General features: G+C 53.5%; 7 protein-coding genes across 7 annotated transcripts; 1 reads left to right on the forward strand and 6 right to left on the reverse strand.

Annotated features, from left to right (window-relative positions):
• Window positions 1-2506: 2506 nt before the first annotated feature.
• BDZ99DRAFT_517262 (uncharacterized protein) lies at window positions 2507-2867 on the reverse strand (the record flags this gene model as incomplete). Its single annotated transcript, XM_033725161.1, has 2 exons — window positions 2507-2774; window positions 2839-2867. The coding sequence occupies 2 exons, from the start codon at window positions 2865-2867 to the stop codon at window positions 2507-2509; spliced, it is 297 nt and encodes a 98-aa protein (XP_033579931.1).
• Window positions 2868-3837: 970 nt separating this feature from the next.
• Window positions 3838-4612, reverse strand: BDZ99DRAFT_460295 (uncharacterized protein). Its single transcript, XM_033719357.1, has one exon. The coding sequence runs from the start codon at window positions 4351-4353 to the stop codon at window positions 3940-3942; it is 414 nt and encodes a 137-aa protein (XP_033579932.1). The 5' UTR covers window positions 4354-4612; the 3' UTR covers window positions 3838-3939.
• A 172-nt stretch (window positions 4613-4784) lies between these two features.
• Window positions 4785-5258, reverse strand: BDZ99DRAFT_473712 (uncharacterized protein; the record flags this gene model as incomplete). Its single annotated transcript, XM_033721851.1, has 1 exon — window positions 4785-5258. The coding sequence occupies one exon, from the start codon at window positions 5256-5258 to the stop codon at window positions 4785-4787; it is 474 nt and encodes a 157-aa protein (XP_033579933.1).
• An 827-nt stretch (window positions 5259-6085) lies between these two features.
• BDZ99DRAFT_246898 (uncharacterized protein) lies at window positions 6086-7590 on the reverse strand. Its single transcript, XM_033713641.1, has 4 exons — window positions 7415-7590; window positions 6393-7324; window positions 6300-6317; window positions 6086-6210 (listed from the first exon to the last, which is right to left on the reverse strand). The coding sequence occupies exons 1-2, from the start codon at window positions 7565-7567 to the stop codon at window positions 6554-6556; spliced, it is 924 nt and encodes a 307-aa protein (XP_033579934.1). The 5' UTR covers window positions 7568-7590; the 3' UTR covers window positions 6086-6210; window positions 6300-6317; window positions 6393-6553.
• Window positions 7591-7711: 121 nt separating this feature from the next.
• On the reverse strand, window positions 7712-8811 carry BDZ99DRAFT_460299 (uncharacterized protein). The gene has a single exon (XM_033719358.1). It carries the CDS (start codon window positions 8673-8675, stop codon window positions 8025-8027), a length of 651 nt encoding a protein of 216 aa, XP_033579935.1. The 5' UTR covers window positions 8676-8811; the 3' UTR covers window positions 7712-8024.
• A 927-nt stretch (window positions 8812-9738) lies between these two features.
• On the forward strand, window positions 9739-11278 carry BDZ99DRAFT_460300 (HET-domain-containing protein). The gene is made up of 2 exons (XM_033719359.1): window positions 9739-10661; window positions 10717-11278. The coding sequence occupies exons 1-2, from the start codon at window positions 10223-10225 to the stop codon at window positions 11253-11255; spliced, it is 978 nt and encodes a 325-aa protein (XP_033579936.1). The 5' UTR covers window positions 9739-10222; the 3' UTR covers window positions 11256-11278.
• Window positions 11279-11705: 427 nt separating this feature from the next.
• BDZ99DRAFT_568247 (uncharacterized protein) lies at window positions 11706-12939 on the reverse strand. The gene is made up of 5 exons (XM_033727768.1): window positions 12843-12939; window positions 12522-12782; window positions 12238-12473; window positions 11911-12179; window positions 11706-11862 (listed from the first exon to the last, which is right to left on the reverse strand). The coding sequence occupies exons 2-5, from the start codon at window positions 12694-12696 to the stop codon at window positions 11793-11795; spliced, it is 750 nt and encodes a 249-aa protein (XP_033579937.1). The 5' UTR covers window positions 12697-12782; window positions 12843-12939; the 3' UTR covers window positions 11706-11792.
• Window positions 12940-14755: the final 1816 nt, after the last annotated feature.

Consider the following 14755-nt stretch of genomic DNA (forward strand, 5'->3'; position numbering starts at 1 on the left):
TGTCACCAAGAAGCAAAGAGAAACAGTAGATAAAATGCATATAGATTCATGTAAGATTTCATGCACGTTCATACTGCTCTTTTTGATCTCCATCCGCCTGCGATTAAACGCTCCTCGCCCAGTATATCTCACGACTTCCGTGCTCAACTCAGCTCTTATGCGCGTTGATTATCCTCTCTTCGCTCTCAATTCGCCTGCACAAAAAGCGTTTCTCTCCCAGTATCGCTCTACGTTTCCGCGCTCAACCCGATATCTTTGCTGTGCTGTGCAGTCCTTTCAACATCCTTTACCCGGGATGAAGCCGTATGATCAGCGAGCCATACACCCTCCCATCAATCCCTCCAGTCCAGGCCTCGACAACGCCGCTCATGTAACAGAGGTCCTGCGTGCCGACGACGCCATCGTCCGCCACGAAGCCTGTGGCACGGCCACTTGCCTCTCCTCGCTTCCTCCCCGTGAACGATTCTGTTTATCCAAAAGAACGTCTTTGAGGAGGTGTCTCCCGGGGCCGGGCTTGTAGTGGGAGCTCAAGTGTTTGAAGGAGCCCGTCCTTGCTCCTCGAATAGGGTGGGTGGAAGAGGAGGAGGAGAACCTGCTGCGCGAGGCGGACGGACACCGATGCCTGCAAAGACGGTAATCGCCCCTCGACGGCCGAGAGGCTTGAGGACCTAGAAAACGCGGGGATTGCCGACCAGGAGACGGTAGAACGGGAGACGAGGGACGTTGGAGGAGCGCCAGCTAGGAGGGGGAGGTTCGAAGGTGGGAGGCCTCGAGAATGTCCTGGGCGGGAGTTTGCCGTTCATGGCCCTGCTGAAGACGGCGCTGCGGCCATGACAGCATGCTCGGCGAGGAGATTGGACTCTTACAGGCGCGCATGGCGGACGGCCTTTGAGGAGGCAGATGGGAGGAAGGGGAGAGACTGAAGGATGGAAGCGTGCTATCCACGGTCTTGCTAAGAGACAGACATGCGCTGCGGTGCTGGTGGCCTCTCCGAACCATTAGGAGATGAATCCATTTGAAGGGTATCTAGGCTAGTAGATGGGTAAGGCCGTATCATCGTTCTTGTCTTCATTACTGTCTCCGTTCTCTGGAAGTCTATGAACAGTCCTACTATCCCGCCGCTTCCCGCTTTGAAACACACCATGGGCTGTTGTGAAGGCGGATTTTGCACGTCAGTAGGCAAAAGAAGTCATGAGCAGGGCATGCAACATGGGATGGATGGTGAGATGCCCTAGTAGGGTTGTAACCTCTTTCAACCTCATTGTATTCACTGCATTTGGCTACATCATCTCCATCCCTCCCAATTCAAAGACTTCTACCCTACTAGAACCGCCATATCGTTCACTCCAGGTGAAGTGAACCCACGGGCCTCACGGCCACGCTGCACCATCTCACTGTTGCCTGGCACACCGTGGAATCCTGTGGAAACTTCTTCCATGGAACCTGACGTCAGTAGTTACAAGAAGCAACTGAAAGGGGCACGCAGCGGGCACGCAGCGTGTGAGGGGCTGCCCGGGCCGTCCACGGGTGATTGCCCAAAGCGGCTAGCGCGCTTTCGCTTAGCCGTCTTCGATTCTTCGACCGACTACAAAAGGCCAGCCGCCCTCTGCTCCTCTTCCTTCCTCACCTTGCTACCTGGACTTTCCAGTGGGCTTGGTCACTTGTCGGAGGTGGGGGATCGGAGTGCCTCTTGTGTATACTGTGGGGCCGATTCAGGTACGGTCTCTCCTTTCTCAATCTCTCTTTTCCCTTGGATTCCTCTTCCGTCCTTCTAGCTGGCTTGTCGCGTCCTCTTCCCTTCCCTCTGCGACGAGGTCTCACCTGTCTTGCGTCATCGTCCACTGCTTTCACTCACCTCACTCCTGCACCTGCTTTCACTCATCTCACTCCTCCACCTGCTTTCACTCATCTTACTCCTCCACCTGTCTTCACTTATCTCACTCCTTCACCTGTCTTCATCCATCTCACTCCTTCACCTGTCTCCATCCATCTCACTCTTTCACCTGTCTCCATCCATTCCACTCTTTCACCTGTCGCTCTCGCACTTGCTTCCTCACATTCACTCCGCTAACACCTACCTCCCAGGAGCTCCAAAGGAGTTAACACCACAAGCGTAGCGCTGCATGAGTTTGGCCAGCTTTTGCCTGAGAGCTCTCCCGACACCGGCCGCCGTCGACGCAAACCCACACTGCCGAGGCTGAGATTCGTTCACTGTCGAGGTGGCGGCTTCGGCTGCGGCACGATATCAATCTGGTATCATCCATGTGCTTGGGGGAGAGTCGGCGCGCGGTTGGCCACGCAGTTCAGATCGTCCTCTGGGCTGCGGAGAAGAAGAATGGAGGTTCAAGCGGTTAGCGCTGCTTGCAACATCCGCGTTGGTGGGAGTCCACGTTCGGCGTTTTCAGTCTGATTACGGTAGCCGCTTCGAACGTAGGGCCGTAGGATTGGGGCGTAACGGGCAGTGTATGCGATCACCACAAGCGCCCACATGGATCTGGGGGATTTTTTAAGTTGTCTTGATGCGCGCGACTGGTTTCGGCTTTCGTCTGCTTTGTGTCGGCTTCTCTTGTTCGCTTCTGGGGGATTTCTGAGTTGTCTTGATGCGCGCGACTGGCTTTGGCTTTCGTCTGCTTTGTGTCGGCTTCTCTTGTTCGCTTCTGGGGGATTTCTGAGTTGTCTTGATGCGCGCGACTGGCTTTGGCTTTCGTCTGCTCTGTGTTGACTTCTCTGGTTCGCTTCTGGGGGATTCGAGGTCTTCGGACTTCAGTGGGCTTCTGGGGGATCTTAGCTGGGGAGCTTAGCTTCTCGATTCGCTGTGAGTTGGAATGCGGTGCTTACATCGCCTCTTCCACGGGGGTGCCACACATGGGGTGGGCATCACGGACTTGGGCGTGGTCGGGGCTCAGTCACTCAAACAAACTTCAGTGGGCTTCTGGGGGATCTCAGCTGGGGAGCTTAGCTTCTCGATTCGCTGTGAGTTGGAATGCGGTGCTTACATCGCCTCTTCCACGGGGGTGCCACACATGGGGTGGGCATCACGGACTTGGGCGTGGTCGGGGCTCAGTCACTCAAACAAACTTCAGTGGGCTTCTGGGGGATCTCAGCCGGGGAGCTTAGCTTCTCAATTCGCTGCGGGTTGGAATGCGATGCTTGCATCGCCTCTTCCACGGGGGTGCCACACATGGGGCGGGCATCACGGACTTGGGCGTGGTCGGGGCTCGGTCACTCAAACAAACTCTTTTCTTCATCGAGTGTCTCACCTGGTGTGGGATCTGGAAGAAGATCTCTGCTTTCCTTTAAGAAATCTCATCCCTCTCCACGGGTTCACCTCTTCCTCCTCCACCCTCTCCCCCCTGCGACTTCTACCTCTTCCATCTCTCTCCCCTCTCTCTTCAACTTTCTCTTCCCCTCCCATCATGCTATTCAATCTCGCGTAGACTCGCCTGGTAGAGACGCCTCCTCCCCTCCTCCAACATCGTCCCATCTACTTCAGCAGGCATCTCAGCCCGACCTCAGCATCAAGCACAGCACTCACAGCGCGTCTTCGCAAGGCAGCAAGACGAGACAAGCCATCCCTCTCCATCCCACCCACGTCATCACTCACTGCGCGCGAGCAGCGACCAAGCAGCCGCCTCCCCACCCGACCGCATTGTTCTGTCTACCTCAACGAAGGTCATCCGACTCGACCAGTCCTCGGCACCTGACGCAGCATCGTCGAGGCCGCCTCACGGGGTGGAAGGACAGGACTTCTCTTCCCCTCTCATCCACACTGTCCTCCACCATATGCGAGCAGCGCCTAAAGAAGAGGTTTCCCCACCCGCCCGCATCTTCCCACCTCCCTCAGCGAAGAAACTCCACGCCTAACTTCAGCCCTGTCGTGGGCCCTAGCAAAACAAGCCTCGCGAAGCAGGAAGACCGAGAGCGCGAGGGAAGTCTTGTCTACACCCCCAAGGGGCCGCTGAGAAGGCGCGTCGCCGCCGCCTGCACACGCCCGCCGACATGCACGGGCCGGGCGGCGATGCTGGCTGCCTTGGAGATCCAGCGGCCCGCATGACGACGGCGACACAGCTTTAGAGGAGAGAGTACGAGCGCGGGGTGGCCAGCAAGCCAGCCTCGCAACGGACGAAGTAGAGGCCCGCCCTCTCCTTCTCGTGAGCGCCGGCACCCACCGCGCGCGAGCAGAGATTGAAGAGAATGCCTCGACGCCGATTGTACTGTACACGCGTGCCAACGTGGTCGAGCAGCGGAAAGGCGTGACACCCTGGGGATCGGGCGGTGCGAACCACGACAGAGCGACGGCTTGGGAGAGACGGGAGGGCGTGGCGAGTCAGCTGGTAGAGGAGGCGGAAGCATATGGAACGCCAAGGGCAAGCGCGCACCTGTGGCGGCTGGCTTGGGATAGCCCACCCAGACGAAAATAATGTGTAGGACAACGCGTTTTCAGAGTCGAGCGGCTGCGCACCGTGATCTTGCGTAAGCGTCACCAACTCGCGTGCTCTGAAGAATGGAGGAGAGAGATGGAATAACCTGATGGACTCGATCTAGACTCCTGCACACAAGGGGAAAGAGAAAGCTCTCCACAAAATCGGTACCCTCGGCCAGTGTCCTATTCCCCCTCCGCTCGCCAGTCAAGCCGCACAGTGCCAGCGCACATAGGCCACCCTGTCAAGATCCCTCGCGCACACGGGCAGTAGGATGAAGTAGAAAGGCGGCTGCAGCTCGGGTAGCTATGATTTGGCTTTGATCCGGGCTCGTCGTGACGTCGCCTTGTGGTGAGGCGGCGCCTAAGCAAGGCGTGGCCTACGATCGTCGATGGCTCCAACGGGCTGCACATCTCCTTCGGCGTTGGGGGCCTGCAAGGCCCGTAGTCCTGGGCCTTGCCTATGCCCGCCAGTCTCACCTCGCTCGCTCCGTGTTTTGTGCGTCCTTGGCCGTTGATTGGTGCGTGAGTGGGTGGCTGCCGGCGGCCGCGAGCGAGCATCTAGATGCTGCATGGAGAGCTCCAACCGTACCGGATACGCCGCGGGAGATGTCTGCGAAGGATCGGTGCGGCGGAGCGCGAGGGCTTGCGGCGGCACTGAGCGCGGGGCGCTGTGGTGGAAAAGGACATGGACAAGGAAACGGCGAGGTGCGCGAGACGGTCCTAGTAAGGCAGTCGAGAGAGATGGTAAGATTGGTATGTGGCGGAGGAGTGGTCGATGGGATTCCTGGGGCTCTGCGAAGAGCAATTGCAACAGTGTTGGGCCAATGGGGGTCATTTTGAGGCCACGAAGGGAAGCCTACGGATGATCCGATGCGGCGCTACTCGGGTCAGCAGAGCGATGGGTCCTAATGGGGATGCTGGGGCATGAAGTGTGTCCAAATGCGGAGTAGTTTTCACGCGGAGGCAATTGGAGATTGATGAACTCATGAAGCAGGCTATCAGAGCCAGTCATTGCGAAGAGCTAGCTTCTTCAGAAAAGACAGAGGATTGACGTAGAGAGAGTAAGCGGTCGCGGCTTGAGGTACGCCTTGCTTCATGCGCAGAATTCGCGCTGAAAATAAGCAACAGCATAACAGACAGCATTTCTTTAACGTCCTTTCGTGTTGGCGATTATCTCCGTCGAAGATCAAACTATCAGTGGAGGCGCGAGTTGTTTAGGCCGCTCTGCGCACCGGCCACATGTTCTTCGGCTCCTGTTTCATTGGTGACGACGAGACTCAGGTAGGAAACGCGTCTCGGGCGAGTCCTGAACTCTGTCGGCAATATTGCCCCATCGGTTTCATTCGTACGTAAGTCCATTTGTTACAGCTTCAATACTCCAAGAGCTAGAAACAAACCACGTAGCCATTGCGGGCAGCCGGAATGCTGGAACATAGCGAAAGCATTGAAGCTTAGATGGAGTAGAAGTGAGAAAAGTGCAAGATTCTGAAACACTAGGCTTACGACCAAGAGCTTCGGATTGAAGTACAATTCAAGATAGTAGGAATAGCCCTTTCAGTGGGGCTATGAGTACCTGACGAGGCCTCAGAGAATTGCGAGCTAGGATTGAGCGGATGAGGAGGGACCCAACAGAAATCGCTTCCTTCCTAGAACTAAAACAACGGGATGGAATAGTTGAAGCACTGGAGAGACACCGCAGAGGTCAATATGCGTCGTACAGTCCTAGCGGATATTTCGGTGAAGAGCCCTGATGATTTAAAAGAACGAACTCAAGGGATTTCACAAGTCTGGTGGATGTTCGTTGGCACCGTTAGCCTCGCAAGCAGTAAGGGGAGTCTAGTGGTGTGCTGGGACACAAGAAATTGGGGATGTGTACCAGTGATGAGCACGACGTCTATCTTGAGTTCAGTGGTGGCCGTTGTAAGGTCACGTGCAACCTGGAATGGATCGCGATCCATAGAGTGCTTACCATTTGCTATAGTTAGAGCCTACTTATACTGCATGAATACGAATGCCATATCAAAAGCTCGAGTCGATGCCTTTTCAGAAATTTCCCGTCGCCTGGAAGAGTCACATGGCCAGTGCTCGCTCCGGAATCAACATCGCAACGCCCTCGAATCGTTCTTTTCTTCACTTCGGACTTGTTTGTATCCCCCATTGTTCAGTGTGTCCTGTCTGTGCTCCCCATGCGTTCGCCCTCCCTCCATGAACATTCGTCCCCTCTTCCTGCACTCTCTCCCTGCTTGTGTTGACCACATTATCTGTCTCTTCCCCCTCATGTACTTCATCCCACAACTGTCTCAACGTCTTAATCTTCGATATCTCCTTAATGCGGCGCTGCAAAATCTTGATTGGGGTTCTGTGAAAATTCCCGTCGCGTATCGTAACATCGCTCAGCCCAACATGCGGCACCCTCTTCGCCAGATCCTCCTGCATCATAGACTTCGCGACCGAGAAGTCCGAATAGAAAGGCTGCCGTTCCACATAATCCTGATATACCGCGCGTGTGCGATCGACATTGACGTGAAACCACCGCACCACCTTGAGCGCAGCTTTCTCAGGGGCCTGATTCTGCTCTTGCGCTTCCTCCGCAGCTTCAGACGAAGTGTGCTCGAGCGGTATGTGGCCGAATTTGACCTGTCTCTGCTCCGGGATCTGGTTGAGCAGCAAGCTCGGCCGCGTGATCTCCTCCACCCCATCTTTCACGGGCGCATTTTGTGTCATGTTTCCCTCATCCTCTACCTTTTCCGATGATGTCCATACCGCATCTTCTCTAGCCTCGCTCTCCACAACGGTTTCAAGGGCAAATCGGATCGGTGACGCGCTCAGCGCCTTCTGCGCGGCCTCGGGGTCCCGGTAGATGGCAAACGCGGAATTGGGAGCTCCGACGGGCCTCTCGTGCTATGTACCCGGCAACTAAGCTCAGCACTTGTTTCGTAGGAACAGGAAGTGTCGGGGAATCGGGGCATTGTGGTGGGTAGTTATACGCACTCGAAGCGTTTTGTAGACGTCGACTTCTCCGAAGCCCTGCAGCACGCGAAAGACCTCGCGGCTCTCGCTGAGATTGGCGGGCCGCGGGTGGATGTCGAGGTGGACGGACCTCGTGGTGAGGAGGTGGCGGCCAGCCTTGCGTACGATAGCCATAGGAGCAGAGAGCGGTGTCGCTGGAATTGATGTCCGCAACTATTTTGCCAAGAGTACGGTCACGTGAATTTTTGATCGTCGAGTCCGCGATCGTTGGGATCGATCAACACACGCTAAGGACGAAGCTGGGAGAGGCGGTGGTATGTATGGAACAGGGTTGATGAATTTGTGGGTATGTACATATTTACAATCCATTAATATGTGGTGGTAGATATCGAGCCCTAAACCCCAGCTGACCTCAACCCTTATGGGAGCATCATCGCTACCTATCGACCATCGATAGTCCCATCAAGAGACACCTAGACCCCTATAAAGCGCCGAAATGAGATGACCCAGACTTTTGTTTTCCCCGTACCGCCTTGCGGACCCCCTTCCAGTGGTATATGTGACGCGTCCCATGAAGCCAACCAAAAACCTTGAACGCCTTCGCAATGCATCTCGAAATCAGTCTCCAACATCACGCCTTAGCCGGCAGGCTCTTCCGCGACTTCTTCTTCCGGAGTCGCACGCTCTTCGACACGCATGCCTGACCGCCCAGCCGCTCTCCGGACCGCCTGTACTTCAACGCGAGGGTGGCCGCGCTAGATCGCCTCGATTCGATTCCGGTATCCTCTTCTTCGTCGGAGGACGTCGCTGACAGCCCGGCGTTCGAGCGCGGTCGCGTGCAGATCCGGCATTGTTCGCCCTTATCCATCATCCGCTCCACCAGCGACGAGATGTCCTTCACGTGTGAGGTATTGCACTGCAATCTCACGTTGGCCTGCCGCTGCAATCGTATCGCGGCGGGCGATAATCCGTTGTAGGACGCCTGGGCGTACGATGGTCGTCGTGACGAGTATGCGGAGTCTACGTCGTGGGCGTATGGCTTAGTGGATGTAGGTGCATCGAAGTAGGAGGTTGGTTCGTAGTTAGGATTGTAGTTAGGGTCCACCTCGAGAGTGTGTTGGCTGAATCGCTGTGATAGTTCACCAATCGTGACGGCGGGCGGCTCTGATATATATGGTAGTGGCCATGGTGAAGAAGTTGGTGAGACGTTCATGTAGGCGCGTTCGAGCTCGAGGTCTGAGGGATGCCGCGAGGCCGCCTCAAAGGAGAAGTTCCGGAACATGTCGACGGAGAGGTATTGAGTCGTACGCCAGCAGGGAGAAATGCGGCTGCTCAGAATAATAGATGAATGATTATAAGACGTAAGAATGAGTATGGTACGTAGGACGATGTAGCATTTAGCCCGTCAGCCAAATGACAAGACGAGGCTAGGTACTGGGCTCGGCGGGTTTTAAGGCTTTTAGGCTCTCGAGCCGGTAGGATTTCACAAGGGTAGCAGATGGGAGCCAACGCGATGTGAGGTAGCCTGAGCACGGGCAGACGCCCGCCGTGACGGTCGAGATGGAGCGCAAAACCGGGCCTGCGCGCGCTGCTGAGGCCAGAGACACGGCTGGTGGCGACTTCGGGGCCTATCACACGCCCACATCGCAAGTGGCGTCCCGAGAAGACGCCTTATTTGCCTTCAGGCACACCCGACGTGGTCTGACCACCCGGTCGGTCGAGGCGGAGCGCTGGCCGTTCGGGACAGCGTGGGCGGTAACCCGTGGGCGTCGAAGCCGGAAAGGATGCGTTTTGGGTCGATGGTGGGCGGCTCCGGGGTGCGTGCTGGGGTGCTGCTGGGGCTTCGTGGAACGCTAAATCAGCACTCTTAGTGACTGATTTCTCGACACCACCAGACTAGATCATTCTAATTCGTTCAGGATGTGTACATAAGTGGTAGGACAGGCCAGCAATCCACATTTGGTGTCATGTTAATATGCTGTTGTGGGTAGAGCGTCGAAGTATTGAGCACGGTCCAATTCCGTTGTCCCACGACTTCTCCTTGGTCCTTGTGGCGGACAGGGGCTGCGGCGCTAGAAGCTCCCAAGGAACACGTCTAGAAAAGATTTTCGGGGCTCCTGCAGGATGCAACCCTGTGGAGAGCCTCCCTGCAACCGGCACCTGCAGCCGGAGACGAACCTTACCGCTGCCCTCCACTCACCGTCTGCCGCTCTTCCCCAACGGCTGCTCGTCATCAACGCCAGCTCAACACTATCGCGCTCTGGACGCGCCGCTTCATGCACTCGTCGGATCCTCCTGCCCGCTGACACACTGGTTTCCTCGGTGCCTGCATGCCAGATGTGAATCTCACCAGCTTCTGCGGCAGCCCCGGCCACTACAGACGACCCTCCAGCCTTGCAGCCAGGCTGGAGCTGAGCCAACAGCCAGGAGACGACCAAAGAGGTAGGTGTTGGAGTACGCTCATATCCGACCGTGCCTCCAGCTTCTTCCACGAACCAGTCGCTTGTTGCCGTCAGCCTTTCCGGTCATCATCTGACCAGTCTCTCTTTATTTTTTCGTGGTCTATCCTCTCAGTCGGTAGCAAACCATTCACGTCTCGAATTCTCGCACTTGTGCAAGCCATGCTGATGTCAGGAAGGTGTGCTACGCCCCTGATGAACAGTCGACTTGTACCGTGCTTCGATTGAAACACCTACTCAGCGTCAGAATTGTGTGAGGCGCCTCAGTCAGCCTTATCTGAAAAGCCTTATCTGAAAAGTGATCCAGCAATCTGTCTCCTGCAAAGCACATTCCTCTTTGCGCCCGGCCTCCCCGGCCGTCGTGATAGATATGGCGTTGTGTTCAGCTTGCAGCAGCATTAGTGTGGAAGTACTGATCCAAGACCTCGAAGATCCGCCCAATTGGTGGGGGTTGGTTAACAGCGTGTCAAAGCCGCGAGGCATGATTCACCTTCAGAGCGCTCTCCAACTCAAGCAATCATGCCCCTTGTGTGCCATCATTAGAGCTTCGATAGTGCAGTACAACGGAGATGAAAAGTTCCCGCGGCTGAAAGGCTCCTCTGCCAGCCCCCAGGAACAATGGGATGTTGCTGAATTCGAGGAACACCTGATCGATGCACCGATCTACTTGCGACCCAAACAGGACTTTCTTCGACGGTCATTTCCGGAAGAGAGTGTACTCAGTGCATGGCACCTCAGGGGCTTCACAGCCTTCGTGCCTGTCCAGGAGGATGTTCTGACTGGCGTTGTACGACTGTTCGCGCAGCCAGGTACAGCAACCCTGTTCAACCACTCCTCTCCTTTTCATAGCTGAGACGAATGTAGGCAGTGCTGCAGCTCTGAGCTGCGATGTCATTGGTAGACTAGCTTTACCATCGTCAAACTGCCCTGAAGCATACACCCTCCTACGACGTTGGATTGGGACATGTGTGCAAAATCATCAAATCTGCAGGGAGACTCTGTCAAGGGCACTGGTCGATGAGACTACTCCTCCGGTGCTTCCCACACGCATTCTCGACATTTGGCCTGGCAACTCTAGGGACCCTCGTCTCATTGAGACCCATGGGTCTACTGGTTACTATGCTGCATTGTCGCATTGCTGGCCCCCTCCTCATAAGCGTCCGATCATGACGACCCTAGAAAACTATGAAGACCGTAAGGCTGGTATCCCTTGGGCCACCATTCCCTTGGCATACCAGCATGCTATCGTAGCTGCTCGAGAGATTGGTCTTACTTATTTATGGATCGATAGTTTGTGTATATATTCCCATCGATCCAGCATCAAACCCCGCAGGATCTTGAGGTTTGCACCTCAGTTTTCTGAAAGTTTTCATGCTGACCCTTGTACGTATTTGGCTAGTTAGAACAGGCAATACATTCTTCCGTGTTTTCAGTTATATGTTCACGCTTTCTAATCATCTAACTTCGGAAGGTCTTTTAACATAAGTTCTGGCAGACTAAATTAGAAGGTTGCCGTGATCTAACTAAGGTACATGGTGACCCGTCGAAGCACTCCAAATAACCACACCATTAAGGCCTCCGCGGTGGCCCGTATCGAGCTTAAGAGTCTCCCGCGGTGTATAGATAGTAGGAAAGGATTAGGAAGCGCCCCGCGGTAAAGAAGGGCATATATACCGAGTAGGGTGGAGTTTCCGTATAGGCATGGGGCAGTGCGGAAGATGGGAAGGAGGATCCGCAGGGGACGGAGGAGGGAAGGGCTGTTGAGGATGGCGTTGGGGGAGGCGGGGAAGGAGTTTGTGTGGGTTTATAGTAGCACGTGAGGGGGGAGGGGTTTGGAGATGGAATAAGCTGTAATGTGAACACAATAATATCAACCTCTTACACCATTAAACCTGTTAAAATAGCTAAGGGTAGAATTACTCATATTGATTATTCAATGCTCAGTCCGGTGTTAAGTTTCCCTTCATACCGTTGTTACTAGATTTGAAGACGACCAAGACTGCTGCGTAGCTGTACCTGAATTAGCGGGTTTACGGCTATTCTAGTTTCCTAGCTCACCTTGCTCCAGCCACTATGACCTCGATTGTTCGTGCTTTTGTGTATACAGATACAAGGGAAAGAAAGAAGCCAGTGGTAAGTGCAATAACTACAAGTCGGGCTCTTGGGCTGGCGACCAAGTAAAGGATGATCACGGGTACCAGTAAGATGATAGCGGCTACCCAGGTCGTCAGAACTCTGCTAAACATTCGGAATCCGGGGCCGAGGATAAACATGTTCCTATCCTTCGTTATAGGCGATTTGTACCGAGGGAGAAGATTGGAAAGGTTCTAGTTGTTGGAGCGTTAGAGAACGTTGAGTTGATCCAAGCAAATTGACTGACTGTACCTGTCGTGGAAAATAGGTAATCCCCAGAAGACATGCCTCCACTGTTGCCTCAATACTTGTGACAGCATCGTCTGCTGAGCCAGTGATGTTCACTTGATCTGCCGAGTGACCCAAATATGCCGTCTCGTAAGATGATATGCTACCAACGCCTTCAATCCAATTTTTCAAGCTGACCATGTCGCGGCTGGTGGCTTGTGGAAAGGATAATATGCGGCGGCTTTGCTCCATCATCAAGTCTAACCTGTTAGCATAGGTTATGGTCAATAAGAGCCGACATGCCATACCATACTCTCCGAGGGCGGTTCCCAACTTTTGCAGCACCTCCTGTCTATCAGGATTCCGGTCCTTGCGGCCACAACCAAGAAAAAAATCGCGACTTTCAGCGGCATCAATTTTGTCCAATGACTCTTCGAGAATGCTGATCTCGTCTTGTTTGAGAAGGAGGAGGCGCATGCGCATTCTGGCAAACCGACGAAAGTTTTAGAAGGCTGGGTGCGCAGCTAGTAATGCTGTGAAACGGGGATATCCAGGCCGGTAGTCCTCCACTGATTAGACTCCCTATTAGAATGCTGGTAGGTACACCTTACGTAGTTTGAAATACCTACCTTTGTATTTCGAGCGGTCTTTTGCATCGAAGTGATAGTTGACAGCTACTGGGCATTTCCGGCAGCGAGCATAGTATAGCTTGGATAAGGCTGCGATGGCAAAAGCCAACGCCATGAAGCATAGAATGGGGTTCATCGGCGGAATATTAAGGTAACGTAATCCACCCCCAAGCTGGCCATACCCCTAAGCTGGCCACTCCACCCAAATCGCGGCGCGTCACGTAGCTACTACCTTAATAGCTACACCACAACAATAAGAAGCCCTTTTTCGAGAGGGTAGGCTTACTCTAGCTATCCAGGCGCATAAGCAGGGCCAAATTCCAAGTTTCCGAGCAGCTACCACCACCTACGACGTGCCCCGAAGCACCGCCTAACTACGCGCTAAAAGCATCAAATTAAAACACGATTCTATACCCAAAAATTAACTCCTTACACCCGTATAAGAAGAGGCTCTTAAGCAGTGGATTCTATTAATAGATTAACGCAGTATGCCGCCCCGGATCGCGACTGTAGGGTAGATAGGTGCTATTCTAGCTGCCTAGAATGCGTCGCCAGCTACTTTAAACCCTGTCGGCAAGAATTAGGCACGGAAATATATTAGCCGTTATAATAGCCTAAAATTACAATTTAATTGCAAGTATAACTACCAGCGTGCTAAGTGTAAAGTGTCACGACGACGATGTATCGCACACGAGCACTAGATGAGCAGGCATCAGGAACGATCTGGATAGCTACGTACAGCTGTCATGATAGCTCAAGAGAATTGGCAAAGAGTCGGAGGCAGGCAGGACAGAGGCAGATCTATATACAGGATGTGGCGCACGCAAAGTTTGCTAGTGTGCTTGGCAGGCAGCTGTGCTCGCAGCATAGCGGTGTGTCGCGGTCAATACCGTGACATAAAGATCCTGTACTTATTCGCGCCTAGTTTAAGCGCGTTTAAGATATTAAGATCTAATACAGTATTCTTAATAAAGATACCTGGAATTTTAATAAAACCGGCTTTTAGATAGGCGTGATTGTAACTGCATAGGTTGTTACAGGAACTAATAGAGCCGGCCGGCCTAGGACTATACAGCTAGGTAATTAAGAGTAGGTTATAATTATTAAGTGCATTAACGCGCTGGGGGGTGTAATTCCACCGCTTGTTATCTTTAGGGCTGTAATACACTAAGCTGCTTAGTATTAGGCTATTCCACTAGACTAGTTAATTAGAGTTAGTAAAAACGGCTGGATAATAAATAAAATTGGCCTAACCTGGCTATATCTATTCTATAAACATATAAAGGATCGCACAGTTAGCACGCATTAGCTACTTATACTGGACGGCCATAGCAGCTATGTTAACCCCGAATTTGATTAGTTCTGTATAGATTATTAGATAGTAGTCCTCTATATGCCGTCGCATTTGTCGCATCTACTTTAGCCCCTAAATATAGGCTGTTTCTCAGCGCTAAAGCAGGCCTACGGACGCGGCGTTAAATAGATAATGGCCGGCGGCGTTAATTATATTAATAAACACAAATTCCTGCTACTATATAGGCAGGCTAGGCAGGCAGCGCTGCATTAGAATAATATATAGGCAGGATTTACAGCTATAGGCCTAGTTCTATATAGTCCTAATCGCGTATTAGCACATCTGCATGCTAAATATTAGACACCACCGCCACCGCCCCGTCCATTATTAAATACATCCTAGGCAGCCGAAATACTACACAATATCGCCGAATTACAATGGCCAGTGCTACGTGTACGACCTCTTTTTGCTATTTGTACGATGCCTTTTTGCTATTCGTACGACCCCCCCCCTGCAACCCCTTCACCGCGTTCTAATTAGCTCGGAGCAATGCGCCGGAGCTCCGGGCATTCACCTATACATTACGTGAGGCTATACGCGAGGCCGTATATAAGCCCGT

This window comes from Mytilinidion resinicola (assembly GCF_010093595.1).
Source record: "Mytilinidion resinicola strain CBS 304.34 unplaced genomic scaffold BDZ99scaffold_5, whole genome shotgun sequence".
Lineage (NCBI taxonomy): Eukaryota > Fungi > Ascomycota > Dothideomycetes > Mytilinidiales > Mytilinidiaceae > Mytilinidion > Mytilinidion resinicola.